At 53.6% G+C, this 23595-nt stretch overlaps 1 protein-coding gene across 3 annotated transcripts in view; it reads left to right on the plus strand.

Moving 5' to 3' along the window:
* ECE1 (endothelin converting enzyme 1) overlaps positions 1-23595 on the plus strand; it is a 113236-nt gene that overhangs the window by 52442 nt on the left and 37199 nt on the right. The window contains exons 1-4 of one of the 3 annotated variants that reach the window (XM_045898519.3): positions 2601-2735; positions 2959-3045; positions 11087-11228; positions 16022-16234. In XM_045898519.3, the coding sequence (XP_045754475.1) occupies positions 2959-3045; positions 11087-11228; positions 16022-16234 (442 nt within the window). In that variant the 5' untranslated portion in view covers positions 2601-2735. Of the gene's footprint in view, positions 1-2600; positions 2736-2901; positions 3046-11086; positions 11229-16021; positions 16235-23595 lie in introns of those variants that run through there. The other 2 variants (XM_045898518.3, XM_045898516.3) reach the window with 2 other exon arrangements.

The following is a 23595-nucleotide window of genomic DNA, read 5'->3' on the forward strand; positions in this document are numbered from 1 at the left end:
CTGGGCCACTCACTCTCCAGCCAGGTGACCTGGGTGAGGAGGGAGGGGCGCTGTCGAGTCCTGCCTCCTCCCTCATCCTCAGTCTTCTCATCGGGAGCCCGGCAGAACGTCTTGGGATCAGGAGAGCTACATTTTGTCAGGCAGCACAGAGCAGGTTTCCTGCCTGCCCAACACCTCCCTCCCACTTCTCCTGTAACATGGAAGTGATGAGGCTGAGGCCCCAGGTGGGTATGGGGACCCAACAAGACAGGGAATGGAAGGCCCCTTCCAGCTCTGGGTGGGTGCAGATAGAGGGCCGCCATCGCTGTTGGGGTGGCACTCACTCACAGACTGGGGCCTCTGCGCTCCTCACCGAGCCAGCCAAGCCGCTTCCGCGACTCAGGTGGGTTCCGTTCACTGCAGAGCCCGAGGCAGGCGCTTTAGGAGGGCCACCTCGTCTTTTGTGCCCTGAAAAATAAACAGCTCTCCGTCTGAGCGGATTTCTGCTTGGGAGGTATGTGAGCTTCCTTCATCGTCTATCCATAAACAGGCTGCAGTGGGACGGACGGCCCCGGTGGCCTGGCCTTGGCCCCCGGGATGGGCTTCCAGCCTCCCTCCCTTGCCTCCCGCCTTTGCTCCAACACGCATGGAGGCTCCAGCTGCAGACTTGGCCCTGTGGGAGACAGGGCCTGAGGAGCCCTGGCCCCTGCCTTCAGGGTCCTCCCATTTAGAGTGCTATGCGCTTCAACAGAAGGAAGCATGGGGTGGGGGCCTGGGTGGGAGGGGACACTGAGCCGGGGACAAGAAGCCTCCTTGTCTGGAGGGTGGTGAGGAGAGCTTCGTAGAAGGGGTGATCTCTGAAATGAGATAGAAGGAGGAAGAGCCACTGCCTCTGTACCCAGGCAAGTGACCTGCCTGAGCCTCAGTTTCAGGCTCTGTAAAAGGGGCCAATAATACTCAGAGGGAAGGGCGAGAGGCTTAAATGGGAGGATGGATGTGATAGAACTGACAAATGCCTCATACCCCTAGGTGTCTCTGAAACAATAGCTGCTGTGCAGGCTGGGAAGCTGTGTGGTGAATTGAACTTCTTTTTCAAGGGTCTTTTCCTCGGGCGGTTGACACCTGTTAGTATAAGCAAGTGTCCTGGTTTCAGAAAAAGTCCAGCCGTAACTCAGCGTGAAGTGAAGAAGCCTTCTGTCCCTCTGTCTCCAGTGGGTAATGGGAAGTCCCCTACCCGCTGGGAGTGAGGCAGGAGTCTCCAGAATTAAAATTCTCCCCAAGTACCCCACCTCCCCCAGTCCTGTGCCTGTTCGATATGTTTCCTTTGTCCTTGGACATTGCAAAATTAGATTGTCAAGGACTTAAGGGCACTGCCCCAGAGTAATTTTCACGTCCCCTCCTCTTGTTCCACCATTGATTTGAACTATTGAGCACCGATAGTATGCGAGGTGATGGGGATTCTCTGTGCCAGACAAGGTCCTAGCTCTGATAAAGTTCATAATGCTTGCGGGTTGGGAGGGGTGGGATCAAGGTAAAATAAAAGAATAACAACAGACTGCAGTAAATACCATAAAGGGGAAAAATGGGGTGTGTAACAGTATTTGAGGGGCTCCTTAGAGTGGTCAGGACAGTGGAGGAGGTGATGATTTAAGCTGAGGTCTGAAGCCAGAACTGGCCATGGGAGGAGTAGAGATGAGGAAAGAATGTTCCAGATAGAGGGGATAGCAGCTGTAAAGATCTTGAGGGAGGGGAGAAACTTGAGAATCTGAGGAACTGAGTGAAGGCCAAAGAAGTTGGGGCCTGAGTGAGCGAGGTGGGGAGCAGCACAAGATGAGGGTAGGCAGGGGCCGTGGGCAGACTGGTAAAGGGCTGAGAGGGCCAGAGTAGAAGCAGGAGGCCTCCAGGAGCTGTCACTGTGACCCCAGGCAGTCACCCCACCCCTCTGAGCCAGTTCCTGCACACATGTGTGTGGCCGTGGGAACCAAATATGGGAATGAACAGACGTGCACTGTGGGAAACTGAAAAATGTATAAATGAGGGGGATTCCAGGTCTCACTGGAAGTGGAGGGTCCTTCGGGAAACTTCTGGGTTAGACTTCTCCAAGGTGGGAGGCAGAGTGCTGGGTACCTAGAGTTCCTACCTGAGCACTTGCTTGAGACTCTTGCCTCCTGAGACTGAAGGTGGAGGGATGGATCACCTTCCTGGTTCTTGACTAGCCCTAAGCCTCTGGAATTTTCTGAAATTCTCTGGCTTAAAATCCCTGAGCTAGAGGAAGGGGGAAATGCGAGGGGAGACACCTGCCTTTTTTATTCCACCTCCCCCCCCCCCCAATCTTTCTAGCTCTGATGGGGAGGCTTACTTGAGGCACCTAAGGGCCACTGGTGGGTGGAACCTTTCTCTTGACAGTTGTGGTCCAAATTAGGGGCATCTTCCTAATCCTCGACTCCTGCTATCTGCCAACCCCCTAACTGAAGGGAGACGTGGGGCTTCCCAGGAGGAGGTGCTGCTGCGAGGCCCCCTCCCTCCGGCTAGGGGCTGGCCGTGGGGACCTCCACCTACCCCGGGTCGGGTCGCCCCCGTGGGGCCATGGAGGGAACCGGCAACCGCGCGCCGGTCAGGCCCCGCCCGCGAAGGTGGCGCGTTGTCCGGCCCTTCCCGGCCAGCCTGTCGCGCGGCGGTACGCGGTGGCGGTGGGGACCAGGCGTCGCGGGGCGCAGCATGCGGAGCTGGTGGCCGCCGCGCTGCGGGCGCTGGGGGTGAGGCGTCGCGTTGCATAAGCGGGATGGCGGGGGGGGGGAGGGGAGGGGGCGGAGGAAGGCGGGACCCCCCCTCCCCTGCCGCGGGCCGGTCCGTGGGCCGGTCTCGGTGTCCCGGGCGGGGCGGGGCGCGCAGCGGCGCCGGGGCCGCTTCCCCATTCTCCCCATTCGCCTGAGAGCCATGGAGGCGCTGAGGGAGTCCGTGCTCCACTTGGCTTTGCAGATGTCGACCTACAAGCGGGCCACGCTGGACGAGGAGGACCTGGTGGACTCGCTGTCTGAGGGTGAAGTGTACCCAAACGGCCTGCAGGTAGGAGCCCTGGCCGGCTGCGAGCCCCCGGGCAGCCGGGCATGCGCGCTGCTCCCCCCCGCCCCCCCCCTGCCAGCCCGAGAGGGGGCCGTGCCAGGCTGGCACAGCTCAGGGCAGCTCTGGGCTCCGTGAGGGAAGATGCCTTTCCGGGGCAGAAGTGCCTCCACGGCACTGGGCTCCTCCCACCCGGGTCCCCTCCCCAGCTCTGACTGTCCCCCAGTCCTCCTGCCACCTGCCAGTGGAACTACAGCCCCTTGGCAGAGTTGAAGCACCCTGTAGAACTGAACTGGACCAGTTACCTTCCACAGGAAAGGCAGTCCCTGGGTGCTGAGGGACTTGCCCAGGGTCACACAGTCCAGTAATGGCAGAGTTTAAAACTGTCCCAGTTTTACTGTGGAAAGCCCTGTGTCCCTGGAAACCTCTCAGTGCTGGGCAAACCAGGCTGCTTGGTCACCCTATCTGGTAGGCATGGCCCCCTTCTTCCCCTTTCCCCCAATACCTGAATTTTCTGCAGGGAGGAACCCATCTTCTGCCCCCTCTTTCCCTGCCCCCTTGCAGCCTACTCCTGAAACCCAATTCCTCCTCTCCCCAGGGTCTGTCCCTGTGGGACTCAAACATGCCCACCACCTTCCTACCTTGTGGCAGAGCAGTGAGCATGGCTGCTTCCTGCTCTTTCCTCCCTGCAAGGCTGAGCTGGGACAGTGTTGAACAGGACCTCAGCCCTGTGGTGGGGTTTGGACCCAGGCAGGTGAGCGGGAGCGAGTCAGAAGTGTCAGGGACACTCAGGGGGGCCCTTGCTCTAGCTCCTGAGAAACCAGCCCGGGGAGAGGAGCAGGGCATCTCAGTCCTGGAGAATTTCTGCCAGGTTGACCAAGGGAGGCATTGGGGAACATGTTGGGGCCACCCAGTGAACTGACACCAAATCACAGTTCATCCAGAGAGCAAGCTTAGGGTGCTTGGAAATGCAGTCTGCCGGGCCCAGTCCTACTCAGGCATACCTCTTAGAAGCTGAATAATAATACCAGTAAAGGAAAACAGCACTGATGGAGTCCTTCCTCCAGGCTAGGTAAGTAGCCCAGGGAGATCCAAACTCGACTCCCAAGTGGTCTGCCCACTGGGATATGGCACCCTTACCTATATCTTCCCACTTAACTTTCAGGACCACCCCTATGAGCTGTAGGGATTACTGTTCCCGCTTACAGATAAGGAAACAGGGCCTGAATGGAGATACAACTCACCTTAGGTCTCAGAGCTAGAAATCTGAGAGTGAGATCAGCACAGTCTGTCTAGAACCTCTTCCCTGGGACCCTTCTTGAGAGGCTAAATCCAGCAGGAAATTAGATTTCTGTGGCAGGCACTTTTCCCTTCACAAATCAAAACAGAATCTAATCAGCAATCTTTTCGGTGTCATCTTGCACAGAAGGTTCTAAATATATCAGCACAAAAGTGTTTCAGAATTCACAACAAAATAATAGGCCATGTTGTCATCACCATAACATAACAGTAGCCCACATGGGGATAGCCTTTTTCAGGTCACAAAATGTGTTCATCTGCCTCCGGGGCTGCCTGGCAGAGTGGAAGCAGCCCAGTCTCCGAAGCTGGGGTCCCCAGTGTGAATTCTGACTCCGCCGATGGTCTTGGGTGCTTAACCACTGAAAGCACAATTCCCTCGTCTGTAAAATGGGATTTAGAGAAAGTAAATGTAACGCCTCTTATGGGGCCTGCTAGGATTATTGTTGTTTTTATGACCTGTGAGGTCAGGGCCCCGTGGCTATGTTACAGATGATGAAGCTGAGTCTCAGAGAGGTTGGGGACACTCCTGGGGTTACAGAACTATCATGTGTTTTGGAGTGCAGTGTTGCTGTCCCTACACCGATCTGCCAAACTGGGTGCATTGCCTACTTTTTATACAGGCAAAGCCAAAAAGGTTGCCCCAAGGAGTTGGGGCATTTCTGTGGGTACCCAATCCGGCTTCCCTTGAGCCACCATGACTTCTCCAAAGCAAGTATGAACGAGCCAATGCTTGAATTGAGAACTTGTTCACCTCAACTTATGAAGCTGAGTTTTCTACTAATTTTGTTTTTAATCATTGGAGTTTTTTCCTCCCAATAGAAAGACTTTACATGCTTATTTCTGAAAAAAAAAAAAAAAAAAAAAAAAGTCAAATACTAAAAAAAAAAAGATTTAAAAAGAAACAGTAATCCCAGCACTTGGAGGTAACCCCTTCTGGTTTTCCACATTTGCACACGTATATTTATAAACATAATTGAGCTCACTCTAAGTACACGATGTTGTGCTGTGCTTGTTTCATTTAATGCCCCTTCATGAGCATTTTTCCTGTTGTTTAAAAACTCCCAAAACATGCTGTCATTAAAAATTATAATGCCTCAGGGCGCCTGGCTGGCTCAGTCAGTAGAACATGTGACTTCTGATCTTGGAGTCGTGAGTTTGAGCACCATGTTGGGCGTAGAGGTTACCTAAATAAATAAATAAATACATAGATACATAAATAAACGTAAAAAAAATTAGTGCCTCACGGTACGAGTATATAATAGTGTATGTACTCAATATGCTAAGTTTGGACAACAGGCCCAGTAACTAGCATTGTAGGTGACCATCCCTTAGCCCTTTGGATAATTTCCTATGAGCTGATGCTGGAAACACAACTGCTCCTTCAAATTTAAGATTTTTAAAATGTCCCCCATCCCCTCCTCCCAGATCTCCCTCTTTGATGGGCAACTATAAAAATAAGCTACTTGATTTTTCATGATTTTGAAGCCCATTGGTTTTTTAGTATATTTTTTAAAGATTTTATTTATTTATTTATTTGTGAGACGGAGAGAGAGAGAGCACAAGCAGGGGGAGCGGAAGAGGGAGAGGGAGAAGCAGATTCCCTGCTGAACAAGGAGCCTGATGCGGGACTCGATCCCAGGACCCCAGGATCATGACCTGAGCCGAAGGCAGACGCTTGCCTGACTGAGCCCCCCAGTCCTGAGCCGAAGGCAGACGCTTGCCTGACTGAGCCCCCCAGTCCTGGGGTTAATATTATTAATCGACAGTTGTTACAAAGATTGAAATGAGGCTGTGTAAGTGAAAGCCTTGTGCATAGTGCACAGAAAATGGATTTGGTTGCTGTTGGGATTGTTACCATGACTCACCAGGCGGGAGGTCTCAGTGATGCCCTAAATATAACCACCTTGCTCTCGGGAGCCTCTGCTCTGCTCAGACCGGCTGCCTGTCCCTCACCCCCCACCCCAGCACATACCATTTTGGTGGCTCAAAGGGAATCAGCTAAAGTGATACCCGCAGCCTAAGCTGGGGAGCAGGCGGCCATGACTGCTACCAAAGCCTTTGAAATTCATCCTTTTGCTTGTAAAAATCAATTTCTTCAAGAGAAGGGAAAGCTGAGATATTTCATTCTTAGTGGTGATTTTTCTCATCCCCCCACCCCATGCCACACACAGGGCTGTCCTTCAAGGGTGATTTCAGGGACAAGCCCACTTAGTACTTTAAAAAGACCTCTGTGCTCACCAGGATTCTACCTGTTTGAGCCTTATACTCCTGGCTTTCTAGTTCTTCTAGAATCTGAGATGGTCAGACCTGGGATGGTTATCTAGCTTCCTCATTTTATTTATTTATTTATTTTTAAAAAAGATTTTATTTATTTATTTATTTGCGAGAGAGAGAATGAGAGACAGAGAGCTCGAGAGGGAGGAGGGTCAGAGGGAGAAGCAGGCTCCCCGCTGAGCCAGGAGCCCGATGTGGGACTCTATCCCGGGACTCCAGGATCGTGACCTGAGCCGAAGGCAGTCGCTTAACCAACTGAGCCACCCAGGTGCCCTAGCTTCCTCATTTTAAAGATGGGAAATTGAGGCCCAGAGGCGGCCCAGCGACACACACAGACACACACACACGCACACACATGGGGTCTTGAAAGGTCAAGGCTGACCTTTAACCTCCCTTTTCCCATGTCATGGGCAGCTGGGTGTTCCTTCTGGGAAACGAAGAGAGCTGGAAAGTGCTTCTTCTAAATACTAGACTTTGGTTCCTGTGTCGATGGCAGGAGTCCCTCCCCCATAGCGGGCACTCGTGTAAGCTGTTACAGGTCATTGGAAGAGAGTCAGGCTTGGGGGTCTGGGGGACAGGTAGGACTCAGGGAGGAGGTGGGGAGGACAAGAAGACATTATAGTTTTGCTCTGGGCTGGCCCCAATGGCCTCAGCTGGAAGTCCACTGTTATAAAACCTTTGCTGGAAGAAACTCCCCCAGCCTAACCCCTTCGTGGTAGCTGGGTGCTGCCCTGGGCTGGGCTCTCATGGTCCGTCTGCTCTGAGAGGCTGACTTGAAGCAGGCAGCCTGGTCACCCTGCCAGCCCTCGTCGGGTGGCCAGGCTTTTGGGCTGCAGGGGGTGGGCTCCCTGCCAAACCCTTGGCCAGACTGACTCCTGTTTGCCTCTCAAGGCAGCCCAGGTCGCTGGGGGCCCCGGCGGTGGCTCAGCAAGGACCTCTGCCTCCCTTCCTGACCCCCTGCTTCCTCTGAACCCCAGGCTTTGTCCCGCTCCCCACCCCTTCTCCTGCTGGCTTGTCTCCTGGGCCCCAGGCAGCCGTGTCCCATGTCCCGTCCTTGCCTGCAGAACTCGTTCTTGCTGTAAGCCTAGGTGAGCCAAGCACTCACTTCTGTAACCAAATATTTATCCCTCATTAGGGCTTTGTTCCCTTGGCTGTGGAAGCTCTGGGAACCTCTAGGTTGGACAGCTCAACTGTTTCTCTCTCTCTCTCTCTCTCTTTCTTTGGCTTTGTCTGTGTCTTTCCTCTTTTGTCTCTCTCTCCACCTCTCTCTTTTGAGGGCATCCTTTTCCTTCGGTCTCATTCTCTGTCTGCCTCACATGATGATAAATAGGATATTAAGCCCACCCGTGAGCTGAGCGTTTACAGTAATTCTCAGCTCCATCTCCCAAGCATCAGCTCTGCTCTTTGGCCAATGGCCACTCCCAAGTTACCTCTCCTGAGACAGAGTGGGCTGCCTGCCACTAATCCTCTCACCCTCCAAGCCACTGCAGACCAGTCTCTGGTGATCAACGTGCTCTCGTTTCCAAAAGGAAAGAGAAAGCACTCGGGTCCTCCCCTTGCTGTGACCTCAGCTTGCTGGATGCTCTGAAGGAGGCAGGGCCGGGACCACAGGGCTCAGAGAGAAGGGCCTCGCAGCATGGCCCCATCCACTGCACCAGGAATTGGATGACTTCTCCTGGAAAGGCCTCTGGGGGGGACTTCTGCCCCAGGGGGATGCCTCTGGATTCCTTCTGCCCTCAGAGAGGAGGCTTGTCAAGAAACCAGCAGGCCCTCAGCCAGTCAGCATGAGTTGAGCAGAGAACATTACAAAGGTTAAAAACCCCATTTTCAAATTCTGTTTGCCATTTCTTCCTGGAACTGAATTTCTAATTTAATTCGGACTTAATTCTGATTCACTTTTGCAGTGAACACCATCTGTTTGCTTGACACTAAACAATGAGGCTCAGCTCGACTTTCTGCTCCTTGGGGGCAGCGTGGCCATGGGGCTGAGGCTGAGGGTTCTGGAGAGAGATGGGTTTTCTCACTGTTCCCCCTCCTCCCCCACTTCCTGTGTTTCTTCTGGAGCTGATACCGGTGCCTACTCTTTAGGACGTTGTGAAGATAGAATGGCATCATCCAGCAACAAAACAGAATTAACGTGACGCCAGGCACATAGAAAGCACTCACGTGTTAGCTACCTTTATTCCTCTTTTTTCCTTCCCTCTGTTCCTCCTCTCATCTTCTCCCTTCCCTTCCTCTTCCCTCCCTTTCACCTGACTCCCCGCACCCTGGTGGCGCTCCTTCTGCAGATGCAGATGCAGACCATGAGGTGTGCCTTCTTCCCCAGGCCTGCCGGCTGTCCTCCCTGGCTTCCGAGAGCCGGCACCAGGCAGAGGGGTGCCTTGTAAACTGAGGGCCCCCCCCCGCCTCTTTGCCTGTCACCCCTCTCCCCCTGTGCTGGGCCATGAGGGCCCTCAGGAGGAGGCAGCCAGTGAGGCAGGCCAGGACCAGGGTGGCAGGAAGAGGGAAATGTCAGTGCTTGCTTCACATCCTCTGGGACTCCTCTGAATAGCAGTTCCCAAGGGGAACTGTGTGAGAAAATGCATGCCGAGGAGAAAGCACTTTATAAACCTGCCAGTGCTGGGAACATGTTAGCACCGCCCCAGGCTGACTCTGAACCAGGCCCTCCGGGCCCAGAGTTTTAACTTCACGGGAGTAGCACGCTCAGAAGCTTCGTGGCTCACTTTTTTTTCCCCCCTCATTTCTCACATTTTTAAAACCATTCTTCAGAAAGGGGTTTTGGACGGTGGCAGCCTTCCTTCTACCTGACACAGCTGTTTGGGTCTCGGAGCCTCCTGGCCCTCCTCGGAAATATGACTAGGCCCCAAGTTCCTCTTGTTGGTTTTAGAACACAGTTTTTTTTTTTCCGCAAAAAGTTCTCATGTTCCCCTTTCTCTGGTGCCACAATTCCCATTCATTTCCTGCCCAGAAATTACGCAGTGGTGACCATGAGGCTGCGTGGCGCCCTTCCCTAAGGTGACCAACCTCAGATTCCCACGTGTCAGCATGAGGCTCCCTGAGGGCTGTGACCTGGCTCCCGGGGACAGGCACCCCCTCAGCTTTTGGGGGGGCACTTGCAGGTCAGAGTCTGAGTTTCCTCATCTCCCCTGGCAGCTGTGGGTCACTGCCCTGCATGCCCACACCCCAACAAGCCTTATTCCCTGCACCTTGGTCTTTCCAAAGGGGCAAATCCAATCTATGTCATCCCAGCCCTCCAGAAGAAGTCCACGTTCTTTAAAGGGGCTAAAGGGCCCCATAGGATCTAGACCTTGCCTCCTCTCCCCTTTCCTTCCCCATTCACCTGGCCAGCTCCTACTTATTCCTCAAGACCCAGCCCAGGCATCCCCATCTCCAGGAAGCCTTCCCTGACTGGACCCCACCCACCCTCCACCCCAGTCTGTTTCTTTATCTGCCTTCCTGCTGGACTGTGAGCAGCGGAAAGCAAGGGAGTCTGTCTTCCTCTTGGTATTTCCACCATGGTGGCACATGACCGCAGTGTCACTGAGCCGAGCCCCACCTTCAGGGACCTCTCCTGTCCTGTGGCCCAGGCTTTTGCAGGAAGCACCTCTTGCAATGGAGGAGAGCCCTGAACTGGCCTCGGGTGTGAAGGCCTGGGCTGAGGGCTCTGAGTGCCGTAGGCCAGTATGTCCCTCCTCAGCCCCGAGGGCCCCGCCACGCCCTCTACTTCCTCTCATTGTGCCTCCCTTCCTGTTTAGCTAGACTGTTAGGCTGGGGACATTTTTCCTCCCTTTGAGGACCTGCCTGAATGGAGCTCCCTCTCCATTGCATCTCCCCTGACATCTCCCAGATGCCCGTCTCTGATCCCCTGGTGGCCTCCAGAATCAACAGACTTGGGTTCAAATCCCAGCTCTCCCCATTTAGCTGTGTGACAAGAGGCAGGGGCCTCACCTCTGTGAACTTGTTTCCTCATCTGTAAAAGAGAACTAATAACACAGCCCTCATGGGACCATGAGGGTGTAATGAGCAAAGGATGTCCGCACTCCTGGGAAGTAGGAGCTGTGGCTATAACATCCTGGCCTGCTGGTGTGGGGGCTCTGAGAACAGCCCAGCTGGATGCTCACTGGATGCCTGCAAGTCCAAACATCCTGTTCTTTTTTGAACTCCTTGCTGGAGAAACAGGGAAAAGCTGTTCTTTTTTTTCCCTTCTACCCGTATCGGGTAACACAAAAAACACAAGTCCGGCTGGGTTGAGCTGCTTGAGTCTGGTGTTTAGGAGCTAATCCGAGCTGCTGAGCAGGGTGGCAGTTCCTTTCCTGGATTAGGACCGATTCTGTGGGAACCGGACCACCCCTGAGGCAGGGGGGCGGCCCTGATGGCTCCCCGGGGCCTGGGCCTGCCGCGGAGCCCCTTGCTCCTGGGGAAGGGGGGCCCTGGGCTCACGTCCTCCCCACCCTTCCTGCCCCCTTCCCTGCAGGTGAACTTCCGCAGCCCCCGGAGTGGCCAGAGGTGCTGGGCTGCGCGGACCCAGGTGGAGAAGCGGCTGGTGGTGCTGGTGGCGCTTCTGGCGGCAGGACTGGTGGCCTGCTTGGCAGCACTGGGCGTTCAATACCGGACAAGTAGGTGCCTCTGTGTTTTGTCGTGGGCTTGGCTCACTCCTGCCCTCGGCTCTGTCCACCTGGGCCAGAGGGCCTCCCTGCTCAAGCCAGGGCTGGCCTCCAGGGCCAAGGAGAGAGCGAGGTCCGGACGGCTCGGTGCCGAGATGGACTGAAACATGGGAGCTGGACAGTGTGGGTGGTGTAGAGGTTTGGGACATGAGTCCAAACAAACCCTGGCCCAGCAATTTATTGTCTGTGTGACCTCGGGCAAGTCACTTCGTCTCCCAGAGCCTCTGTCTTCTCTCTGTGAATGGGGAAAATGGTGCCCGATTTGGGGCTGGCCCTGAGGATTAGAGATAATGTCTATCACATAGCTGGTGCCTCCTGGGACTTCTTGAATCTTAGCTCTGGGTGCTATTATTGTGAGGAGGTGAGCTGATGAGACTCACAGTCTTGCACCGTCCGCCATCTTTAGTTCCAACAAAATAACAATAATAGCTTCTGTTTACTTAATACTTTCCATGGACCAAATACCACACCTCTTCTTTACAAACATAATCCTGTTTCCTCCTCACAGCAACCCAATGAGGTGTGGTTTTTTGCATCTGAGGAAGCTGAGGCGGTGAGCCTAGGTGACTTGCTCAAGGTTACGTGGCTGGTGCACAAGGGAGGGGGCAGCTGGATTGCAACGCCTTTGTCATTGGGGTGCCCCTGTGTGTTAGAACCTCCAGAGGAGCGGTCCTGCCGTGGCCCAGCTGGCCTCTGTGTGCCTAATCTGTACACGTTGTAGTCACATCTCTGGGTCCAGCCTTGTTTAGCAGTATGACGGGGCCCAGCCAGTCCTGCTGTTGGCGTCTGAGGCTGGCTCTCTGTGTCTGGCTGAGAGTATCCAGCCGAGTACCTCGTGCAGAGTTGATGTTCAGTAAGCACTTGTGGACCTGGAAAGGGCAGAGCCAAGTTAAACAACAAGGATGGGGGGTCTGGCCAATTCCAGGATCTCTCACACCCTTGTGCCCCAACATCTAGCTTTCCGATGGCAGGTGGTCCATCTGGTGGAGCAGCTTCTGGGGCCTTTGCTCAGGGTCCAACCCCACCAACTCGGTCACCTGGTCACTCATCCCATCAGAGAGATTATGACCCTTCCCGTGATCCCAGGCTTCACCGAGGCTTCCCCACTATAAAGTCGCTGGCCTGCATGGGTGGCCATGCTAGACTCGGAGGGGGAAGGAGTTTGAGGGTCTGGAGAGAGGGCAGGACCTCCCCTCAGTCATCCTTACGTCCGCCTGTGTCAGGCACTCCAGCAGCCAGAGTTGCTCTGAGCCTGCCCCGGGAGCTCCCAGAAACCAGAAGGGAGCCCCCAAGGGCTGGGTCCTAGTGCTCGCGCCCACGGGGGGGTGGGGAAGCACAGGGAGCAGCCTTGCTTCAGCCTCTATCATCCCGGCCCCCTGTGGGCTGCAGAAGAGGTTTCCCCAGCCTGGACCAGGATGAAAGGAACTCTCCCCCCGGGTGACTCTGGGCCGAAGATCTCATGAGCCCTGAGCCAATCCATGTGTCTTCATTGGCTGCCTTGGCCCGGGACCACCCTAGTGGCCACCCCAGAAACTGACAGTAACCTCATGACTGTCAGCAGGTGCTGACATTGGCCACGCCTGAGCAGACATCAGGCTAGTCAAAGCACATTCTCCAATGATTCTGGAAGACCCGTCTCAAAGTCTTGTCTGGGCCCCTAAATACATATTTGTCTACTTTCCCACTGCACCCCCTTTCCAGAGACTTGCAGGCGCTTTACAGACAGCAGCAGTAAAACACACAGATTCTCCCAGAAAATATTCTTAAGTGACTTACTCAGCGTTGGGGCCCAGCACCATGCAGACGAGCATCTGTGAACTAGATTTTGGCTGTTCCTGCTTCTCGACTGGTCATGCACATCCTCAAAGGAAGAAATATTTTCTCCCTCTGCAAATGGTGCCCAAGTGCTGGACAAAGCTCATTTCATTCACTCACTCATTCAACACACACATACTGGACCGCTGCTAGGTGCCAAGTACATGCTGGGCCAAGGAAATAGAAATGCAAGTAAGGTGCTGGCCCTACCCTCAAGCTCATGTTCCAGTCGGGGAGGGGGACAGGGGGACAGCCACGACACAGCATACTCTGCCCTCAGAGAGCACACGGCCAGGCAGCCAACCGAGGGGCCCAGCGAGGAATGAGGGTCTGGGAAAGTTTCCCCGAGGAGTTGGAGCCTGGGCCGAGTTTTGAAGGTGTTGACCTCCATGTTGATGAGGGGGGCCTGGAAACAAGTAATTGATCAAATATGTGTTAAGTCCCTCCCGGGTCAGGAATAGCTGGTAAAGGATTTACCGAGCACTAAGCGGTTAAACAACCAAGCATTGCTTAAGTACCACCTCGGTGCCTTGCCCTGTACCTTAGCAGCTTGGGAGCTTAGTGACCCATCAGGCCTCTCAGGAGGCTGGTTTCTTGTTTTGTTTTTAAATCCCAGTCCCCTTATGATAACCTCAGGAATCAATCAATCCAAATCCCTCCCTGTCTCACGCACACACACGCTGTTTCTGACAGGCCTTGTTCCCTGAAGACAACCCTCTTGCAGTCTGTCTCCGGGCATTCCCAACAGCCAAGGTTTGGTCAAGCCCAACTTCCTGCAGTTTGCGGTATAAAAACAATAGGTATTCTTTTCCCTTCCCAAATATGAAGCTCTCTCATAATAGTGAATAGGTTTTTTAAAGCTACACAGAAATCCTCTTCCTCCCACCCTGAAGATTCTGGTACATTTCCCCAGTTGGGGAGTGGGCCGTGCAGCTCGGCTTGAGATGGCCTTCTATGGAGATGCTTAAATGGCACCGGAGCCCTGCCAGTTCCTTTCTGTTTTCGAGCCTGCCAGCTCAGTAATTTGTGACTGTTGTACAGTCCGCTCCAAACAAGTAATCCCCTCAAAGCTACCTTGGTTTTTGTGCTGCCGTGAGACTCCTCTAAGCCCTTCGTCAGCCTGCCAGACGTTGTGCCCGTCATCCGACGTGAAAAAGCCCACAGGCCACCCCAGCCCGGGCTGGTGCCGTGTTCCCCTGCCAGAACTGTGCATCCTTTCCTGCTTTCTGAAGGTTGGCCTGGGGACGTCGGGCCCAGCCACGAAGGCGTCCGCCGTCACTGTGACATCAGGCCTGCTGTGCTTCCTCGCTTCTAGATGGGGAAACCGAGGCTCGGGGAGAGGAGGTCACCTGCCCAAGGCCCACAGCCAGAATCAGAAAACTGGGATCTGAACCCAGGTCTAAGAGCCTCCAGCCCCTGCCCTGCCACACACCTCCCTGTGCGGTAGGGACGCTGAACTTGCCAGAAGGGCCACCCCAGCCCCCGATGGGACCGGCAAGGAGAGGGAGAGGGAAAACAGAGGGAACCCGGCCTTGGAGTAGCTGCAGCAGGCCAGAGCTACTTCAGCCTCGGCTCTCCCACTCGGCCGTGTGGCCCGGCTCTGTTCATGCACACAGAGCCTCCATCTCCCCCTCTTTAGTCTGGGCATCACACCTGTATCTGATGTCTGCAGTCAGGCCTGAGTGAGATAACAAATGTGAGTCAAGTCCCTGTTGTTGCCTATGTCAGCCAGGGCCCTGGCTGGGCCTGCGTTCCTAGTCACGAGGCTGGATCTCCCACCACCTTGGGCTGGGCCCCTGTCAAGGCTGTGCAATTTGGTTCCTTTGCTGGAGCCCACTGACCAACCCCGAGACAGGAGTCCGGCCCCTCTTCTTGCCTCTGGCCTTCCAAGAGCCCTCATCGCCTCTGCCCCATGTCCTGTGAGAACCGGCTCAGAGGAAGTGGATTCATGGGGGGGCACTTGTAGTATTTGGCAGCCCTCCCCACTGCCCACCTGCACCGACAACCGGAATCCCTCCTCGGGGAGGCACCTGACAGATGGGGCCGCCCAGGGCCCACCTGTTACCACTGGGATAGCGCCTCTCCAGGCTCATAGGAGACAGAGTGGAGAGAGGATGGGGCTTGTGCCCCATTGGCCATTGAACAAGCTACTTAGCTACTCTGTGCCTCAGTTTCCTTGTATATAAAAATGACTTAAGCAAAATGGTCTGTTGAGTTTGTTTCATTTTTATTTGAGAGTCAGTGAGATAACACTCCTGCCCTGTACTCAGAGGGAATGATCTTTCATAGTTTCTTCTGTTCATTATAGGCTGTCCTTTGCCCTAAGTCCTGGCACCAAATTGTCTGCATCACCCTTTTGTCGTGGACTAAATACAGTCAATTTATGTTTGCAGAATGACAGACATTTCTCCTCCGGTTGTTATTTAACTTTTCTTATAAAACGTCTGTCTCTCCAGCTAAATTATTAGCTCTTGAAGGAAAGGACTATGCCTTTTATATCCCTCACCACACACACACACACACACACACAATCACCACTTGGTAAAGAACCTGGAAGATACTCAGTTATTATTTTGTTGAATGAATGAATGCATGAACAAGTGAATCAATTTGTTGAGCATCAGGGAATAATAAAAAAAAACCCAGTGAATATTTGTGGAAGGAAGGACTGATTAAGAGAAACACCTTGGTTCTGGGTACTTTTCAAGCCACAGAAAGGACTTGAGGCAGCTAAACAGAAGTCTTACTTTACAAGCCAGGAAATTGTAAATCTACTGAAATCATTTCTCGGTAGAAGTCTAGCGACCATCCAGCTCCAGATCTGTTTGGTCAGGGCTGGGGCAGGGGCATGGCACCCCAGGCCACTCATGCTATATTCCCACAGCCTTCTCCCTGCCCTTCACTGGCCTCTTGTCCTTGACCCCTGCCAGGAACCCCCACGGTGTGCCTAAGTGAGGCCTGCGTCTCAGTGACCAGCTCCATCTTGAGTTCCATGGACCCCACGGTGGACCCCTGCCAGGACTTCTTCACCTACGCCTGTGGTGGCTGGATCAAAGCCAACCCCGTGCCTGATGGCCACTCACGCTGGGGGACCTTCAGCAACCTCTGGGAACACAACCAAGCCATCATCAAGCACCTCCTTGGTAAGCACCCCGCAGGGAGCCCCGTGAACGAGCCGCAGAGGAGAGCAGCCAGCTGGACCCACCTGCTCAGGTCTGGTGAAAGGAATCGCTTGACAGAAAGGGAAAACCAGAGGCTTTGGAGTAGGTGAACCCGTCAGTCATTGTAAGTTACTTGTCAGACAAGTAAGTTACTTGTCTCTGAGCCTCAGTCTCTACAAAAATGGGACTAATACACAGGGAAGCAAGGCACAGCCTAGGTGGTGCAGTCAGTGGTGGTGTGATTGCATCGTGTGGTGACAGGCGCTCGTGGCACTTGCAGTGAGCAGGGCACAGCGTCTGGGCTTGTGGAAGCACCGTGTGGTACCCCTGAAACTAATATAATGTGCTGTGTCAACTATACGTCAATTTAAAACAAATTTTTTTTCACTGGGACTACGACTACCCAAGCTTGAGAGTTTTGAGAACCGTGAAGCACACGTGTAAAGGGTTCGCACGGTTTGTGTGGCACAGGGAGGTACTAAGCCCTGGTCACTGTGGTCCTTGCTGCTGCGACTTCAAGCTGTGGCCTGGTTTTGCCCGGCATGGACGGTGAGCTCTGAAAGTTGTGAGCCAAGGGAGTCAACGCTGAGCACACTTGATCGGATTTTAGGGTTGTGAGCAGATGAAAGTTATAACAAGTTTATTGGAGGGTTGTCCACTGCAGGCAGGAACATCCCATGGCCTCGCGCCGATTGGACTTGCACGATAAACCGTCTAAGTTAAAGGTCTTCTCTTTGCACCTTGTTAGGCCTTCAGCACCTCTAGTTGACCTTGGCGTTGGTGGTTTTATCCTTAGATTAGAGCCCCATGTCTGTCTTGTTTGCAGGGTTATCCCCGGTTATTGTTTGTTGAATTAACACCTGCCCGTTGGGGTCGTCCACCGCGTGAATTCACAATACCCACAACAACAAATAGAGGTCCTGACTTGAGCCCCTTGGCAGCCAGGACCTTCTCCATCCCTCTCCTGCTGCCCCGGCCCCATCCTGGGACCCTAAATGCTGGGAGAGGCTAGATCATGAAAAGCCATCAGTGACAGAACTTAGATTCAACAAATCCTTACTAAGTTTTTTAAAAACCTGCAAGATACTCAAAAGTACGTAAAATATCTGAAGATACCCCAAAGGGGACAAATCTTCTCAAAGGGACAGAAACCAGAAACCTTCCTACGAGACAGGAAGAGCTACCAATTTGACAATTGCAATTTCAGGCAACTGTGTCTTTTAGAGGACAGTGGAAATGAGCAAACCAGGTTAGGCGACCTCTCCTTTCTTTCCGACCCCAGCCCCGGGTCCAGGAGGGGGAGGGGCACGGCTGCTGGGTAAGACCCGTCCACCATTCTCTCTATTCCCTGCAGCCTAGCCTGGGGCTAGTCTCCCTGAGGATCAATGCTCAAGGGAGGGCTGTCCGGAACAGCAAGGGCACTGCCTGCTTTATGTTATCTAGGCACCTTTGAAAGGGGACAGAGCCTTTCATTTCAGAACTAGAAGCTTAACAGGCAAATATGTCTGGGGTAGCCAGACTGGAACTCAGGGATGTCCCTTCTCCAGCACCTGAAGACAGCCTTGGCAGGGACCAACAACCAAAGCGGAGGACAGTCCAAGTAGGATGACAAGGGATACCTATGTGGCTCAGTGGGTTAAGCGTCTGCCTTCGGCTCGGGTCACGATCCCAGGGTCCTGGGATCGAGCCCCGCATCGGGCTCCCTGCTCGGCGGGAAGCCTGCTTCTCCCTCTCCTACTCCCCCTGCTTGTGTTCTCTCTCTCTGTCAAATAAATAAATAAAATCTTTAAAAAATAAATTAATTAAATTAAGTTTAAAAAAAAGGAATAATGACAAGTAGGATGACAAGATGGGGCAGAGCCTCTCCTTCGGCCACCAGGGACCTGGGTTCACACCCTACCTCCGCCACTTACTGTGTGATCTCAGGTCAACGACATGACCCCTCAGGACTCCTCTCGTCAGTGCGTTGGGTACCGGGCCTCCCCCAGGTTATGAGAATAAAATGGGAAAAATGTATTTAAGGTGCGTTGCCTGGGCCTGGCGTATCATGCCGGCTGCTGTGCATTCGAGTGTTATGGCTGTTGCTCACCTTTGACCTTCGTGCAGCACTTTACAGTTTACAGAGCTTTTTGTGGATGTCATCCTGTTTGATCCTGTAGGGCAGGAGCGAGGAAGGTATCGTTTGTCCCATTTGAGAGATGAGGACACTGGGGTCCAGAGCCGTTCTGGAGACAGGCTAGCAGGTGGCACAGCTGGGACTTGTCTGACTCTGTCCGGGCCATGTGTCCTTTCCCCATCTCACACCACCTCCTCGAGATAGACGGGCACGCGTGGCCCCCCTCCCACCCTGCTGGCAGCGTGGCGCCTGGGGATCTGAAGGGAGGAGGGGAAGAGCCTGATGTTTGTTGAGTGGATGCTACTTGCTACTTTCTATCCACTGCCTCCTTGATCCTCACAACCTCCCTGGGGCTCAGGAACTATTGTTCGCATGTTATAGCTAAGGAAACAGGCTCAGAGAAGTTAAGGGACTCTGCTGAGGAGACACTACCAGTCCTGAATGGAGGGGGGCTCCAGCCCTGGGGAGCAGTTAGCACCGAGAGGGGGTGGAGAAGACAGGCAGACGGGCCCTCTAACTTTCCAGTTAGGCCCAGGACTGGCCCTTGTGTGTGGTACCCGCGGATCCTGCTCCAACGAGGACCTGGGGTCTTTGCCAGGACTGAGTCCTTCCCCCTGACCTGCCCCCCAGCTGGCCAGCTGGCTAGCTGGCAGGGCCCAGGAGGAGTGGGCTCCAGTCCTGGCCTCTGGCCTTACATCCATCCCGTCCCTGAGGGTCAAGGTGTAGGTGGGAGCTGTGCTGAGCTGGGCGCGGGACAGCCAGAACCATGCACTGGAGCCCCTGCCCCTGGGACCGGGGTCTGGTGGGAGCAGGAGGCCAGACTGCAGGGTTTTGAAGTCAGGCAGCCCTGGCACGCTAGCTTCTCACTCGTGTGGCCTTGGACAAGTAACCTGGCTCCTCTCCAGCTTAGTTCCATTATCTATAAAATGGGGATAATAGTGCCATCAAACGCAAGGTTGCCGTGAGTACCCGCTTGTATGTGCGAGGCCCGTGTGCCTAGCACAGAACCTGGCACCTAGTAGGGGCTCGGCAAAGCACAGCCACCCTGCTCGGTGTACCGCGTGAGCTCCAGCCCAGCCCTCTCCCTGACAAGCTGTGTGACCGCAGACAGACCACCCAGGCTCCTCAGCTCTTCGTCTCTAAGGTGGGAACTAACTCAGAGCATTGAGTGGGGATGTTCTAAGGATTAGTGAGGTGGTCGAAGAAAGCCTAATTATTGATTATTTCTCATAGAGGCACTGATGTGGACCTAGTTATCAGGGAAGGAGGTACAGCATATCCATGACCATGCTAGGCTGTTTACTTGTATTATTTTATTGGAGCCGTGGATGTATATCCCCATTGTACAGATAAGACTCACAGGAAGGAAGTGATGAGACTTAGCTGAGATTTAGCCCCAGAGCTATGGGACCTCAAACTTACACTCTTTTTCTGCCGACTTCCCTGAGTCAGCTTCACCATGCAGAGGCCACAGAGCGGCCCAGAAGCATGATTCACCAACCTCCTTTCCCCAGGAGCTGCTTGATTAAGCTCTCCAGTTGAGATGGGATCTGACCAGGGCCTGATGAACATAGTAGGTGAGGTCAGCCCCAGGTCATACTGACCAGGAGCTTCCCCAGAAGGCGTATCCTGGAGTCCCCTCCCTGCCAGGCTCACCCTGGGAACTAGTCTGGAAATGGCCCCTCACCTGTGGGCCTTGATACCTGGGACTTTGGCACCTGGAAACCCCTGAAGGGGCAGGAGGCAGGTGAGTGGGTGACAAAAAATGCAGGAACACGGGCCAGTGCATTCCTGGGCTCAAGGCCAGGCTTGTTTCAGCTTCCCCAAAACATAGGAGTCAGCCAGCAGGCCTCGCGGGAGAGGGGGGAGGGCTGGAGCTGGTGGGGGTTGCAGCGTGCCGGGGGCTCCCCAGGCTGTCCAGGCTGGCCTGGGGTGGGCTTCTCTGGCAGGAGAAGGAATGTTCAGAGTGCTGGTGAGGACTGTGTGACCAGGCCAGGTAGAACAGCTATTACCACCAGCCGGCTGCAGGGCCTCAGACGAGCCACTCCTTTCTCTGAAAGGTGAGTTCACAGGGACCCTCTCAGGGGAAATCCAGACAGATCTGTCGCTGGTGGATTGAACTCTGCCAAGTGCCACTGTGGCCCATCCTTGTAGCCCAGTGGCTGGGAGACACGACCTCAGCTGCACGAGCAGAGCTGCCTCACCCAGGTCGCTGGCTTCGGCCTCGGGGGCCTTGGGGAGACAAGAGTGTGGCCTCACTTCATCAGGGCAAGGATGCAGCTGCACCTCTCACCCCTAGGCTGGGCCTCCCCTCAGGCTTTCCAGCTCGTGCTCTTAACACAGACTAATCTGCCATCTAGACTACCTGCCTCACCCCCTTCCTATCCTGCAGGACTCTTCTCAAACCTGCTTCCTCTGTGATGCCCTCTGGGGCCACCAAAGGGCTTCTCTGGGCTCGAGCTACAGTTGCATTTTATGTGTCCGTCCTGTGTACTATGTTTTCTTTCCTTTTTAAAAAAAAAAAAAAAGATTATTTATTTGAGAGAGAGAGCACAAGCAGGGGGAGTGGCAGGCGGAGGGAGAAGGAGAAGCAGGCTCCCCGCTGAGCAGGGAGCCTGACATGGGGCTCGATCCCAGGACCCCGGGATCATGACCTGAGCCGAAGGCAGACGTTTAACCGACTGAGCCACCCAGGCGCCCCTTTACTATGTTTTCTAGTACAAGATTAATGCATGCAAAATTAATGCCTGGTTTTTATAACAATTTGAGCATCATGGATTCTACAAGGAATTTGTGGTCTCCCTTCCTTGTACCCCAGCGCCAGTCTGCTGGAGAAATGGAGACAGAATCATTCCATCAGCATTAAATTTGTCCATGTCAGTGACTTGGCAATTAATCATGTAGCCCTGTGCCATCTCTTGTACTTTTATTCTGATTTGTTTTTCTAGTAGTCACTGTCTAGCTTCGTTACTTCTCCCCGTGCACATTGGAAACCCTCTGGACAAGATCCGTGTCCGCCATGCTTTCTGTTCGGTACCATGTCTGCAGCAGTGTGCCCATCTTTCCCGTTCCGGGGAAGGCAGGGGGTGTCCAGGGGCTTCTCCGGGGTGGCTGGTCTGCTTTAGTGCTACCTCCAGTTTTCCGAGCCAGCCTGCAGGAAAGGAAAGGAGCACAGAGAGCGCTCAGGCCCCTGTCCTGGCCTCAGCCACTTACTTGTGTGACCTTGGACACATTACTCAACCTCTTGCCTATAAATTGGGCGTGATGCTAATAGCACTCGATGGTGGAAACTCAGAACAAGATGCACACACACAGCCACACCCACACACAGAGAAAGCAGTTCCTTCTCTCAGGGAGGCCTGAGAATGCTTGAGTTCAAATTCCAGCATGTGACGTGTTAGCTTTGCCTCCCTAGGCAAGTTCGTTCCTCTCCCTGGGCCTCGTTTTCTTTCCCTGTGAAATGGGGTTATAGTCTGACCTCGGGGTGCTGGTGGGGTGCTGAGAAGAGCTCAGCCAGGGCTGGGCCTGCAGTAGGCATCATAATGGTAACGGTCTTAACATTATTTTCATTCCTCTGCGAAAGAAGGTGCCTCGTTTATCAGCTCCCCCACTTCCCTTCACAGGATGGGGCTCCTGAGGCCTGTGACTGCCTGCACGGAGTCTGTGGTTTTATCTAGAACAAGGGCTGGTCTTGCCCTGATGTGGAGTCCCACATGCTTCTGGCCAGGTGGTGCTGCCACAGCCCAGGGACTGCAGAATTCACAGGAAGCCCCATACCCACAGCCCGCCCAGCTGCTGGGGATTTTGTTTCCTCCCAGAGAGTGGTGTGGAAGAGGTTGTTCCAGCGAAAACTCCCAGAGGAAGAAGTGGGCCGATTAGATGGTAGGCTGTGTCTTTCCTCTTTGGGACTTTGGGGAAGTGACTGAGGAAGTTTCTGGAACTCAGGGGCCCTGCAAGGAAGTACCCCAGGCAGTTGGGAGCCCTGTTGTCTGGCCCTGGGCTGCCAAATTATTTTCATACCCTGGGGACCCTGGAAGTGCCACCATATTCAAAACGTGGCCCCCGCCTCAGTCAGTCCTGGGAGCTGCGCTGTTGATGGCTCCTAGCCTGCTCCCATGGAACCTTCTTCTGGGATGTAAATGCAAGCGGGGAGGTCTCCAAGGAGACCAAGGTTTTCCTCACGAGAAAACTGTATGTGGCTGATTTCACTTTGAATCAAAGCCTCCTCCTCAGTCTGATGTGATGGGTATCTTTCTCTGTGGAGCTCCCAGAACATTCCGTCATTCATTCCTTCGTTCCACAATTATGTATGGTACACTGGCTATGTGCCAGACATCATTAGGAGCTGGGGTGGCGTGAGCAATAAGACAACCTTTCCTTGTGGAGCTTACATTCCAGCAGGGGAGACAGACAGTAAACAAATAAATGAGTAAATAAGTAAGACGGTTGCGAAGAGTTAGGACTTTGAAACGAATCAAGTAGGATGCAGGGCTGGGAAGGGAGGAGGCCACGGCGGCCACGGCAGTCCGGGAGGGATGGGCTTTCAGAGCAGGAACACTGGAGCAGAAACTTGAATTAGTTGTGAGAGAATAGAGCACGTGGATGTGGGAGGAGGTTTACGCCCAGCAGGAGGACGGTGAACTCAGTGGCAGGAGCACGGGAGCAAGGGGGAGAGGGGCAGGACGCAGATGGGAGCTGGAGGCCCAGGTCGAGGGCGGTGTTTCTCAACCCTTTTTCATTATTGCCCCCTCCCTAAAATTCTTTTCTGTTTTATATTATTTTTTTAATTCCGTTTATTTAAAGAAATAAAAACAGCTCACCATTTTTCTCACCCCCTACCCACCAACTCTGGCAATCACTAATCTTTTTTTACTATAGCTTTGTGAGCTTGGTTTTTGTTATATATATATTTTTAAATTCCACATATAAGAGCGATTATACATTATATTAGATTAGGATTTAATAAAAATTGTGAAAGCTTAAAAAAAAAGATTATACAGTATTTGTCTTTCTCTAACTTCCTTCACTTAGCATAATATCTTCGAGGTTCATTCATGTTGTTACAAATGGCAAGATTTCTTTCCTTTTTAGGGACAAATAATATTCCTCTGTGTGTGTGTGTGTGGGTGTGTTTTGCGTATACACCACATTTTCTTTATCCATTCCTCCATCAGTGGGCACTTAGGTTGGTTCAATAGCTTGGCTGTTGTAAATACTGCTGCAGTGA

Source organism: Mirounga angustirostris, unplaced genomic scaffold, assembly GCF_029215605.1.
Source record: "Mirounga angustirostris isolate CCGP_5_RB_7025 unplaced genomic scaffold, mMirAng1.0.hap1 SCAF_4, whole genome shotgun sequence".
NCBI lineage: Eukaryota > Metazoa > Chordata > Mammalia > Carnivora > Phocidae > Mirounga > Mirounga angustirostris.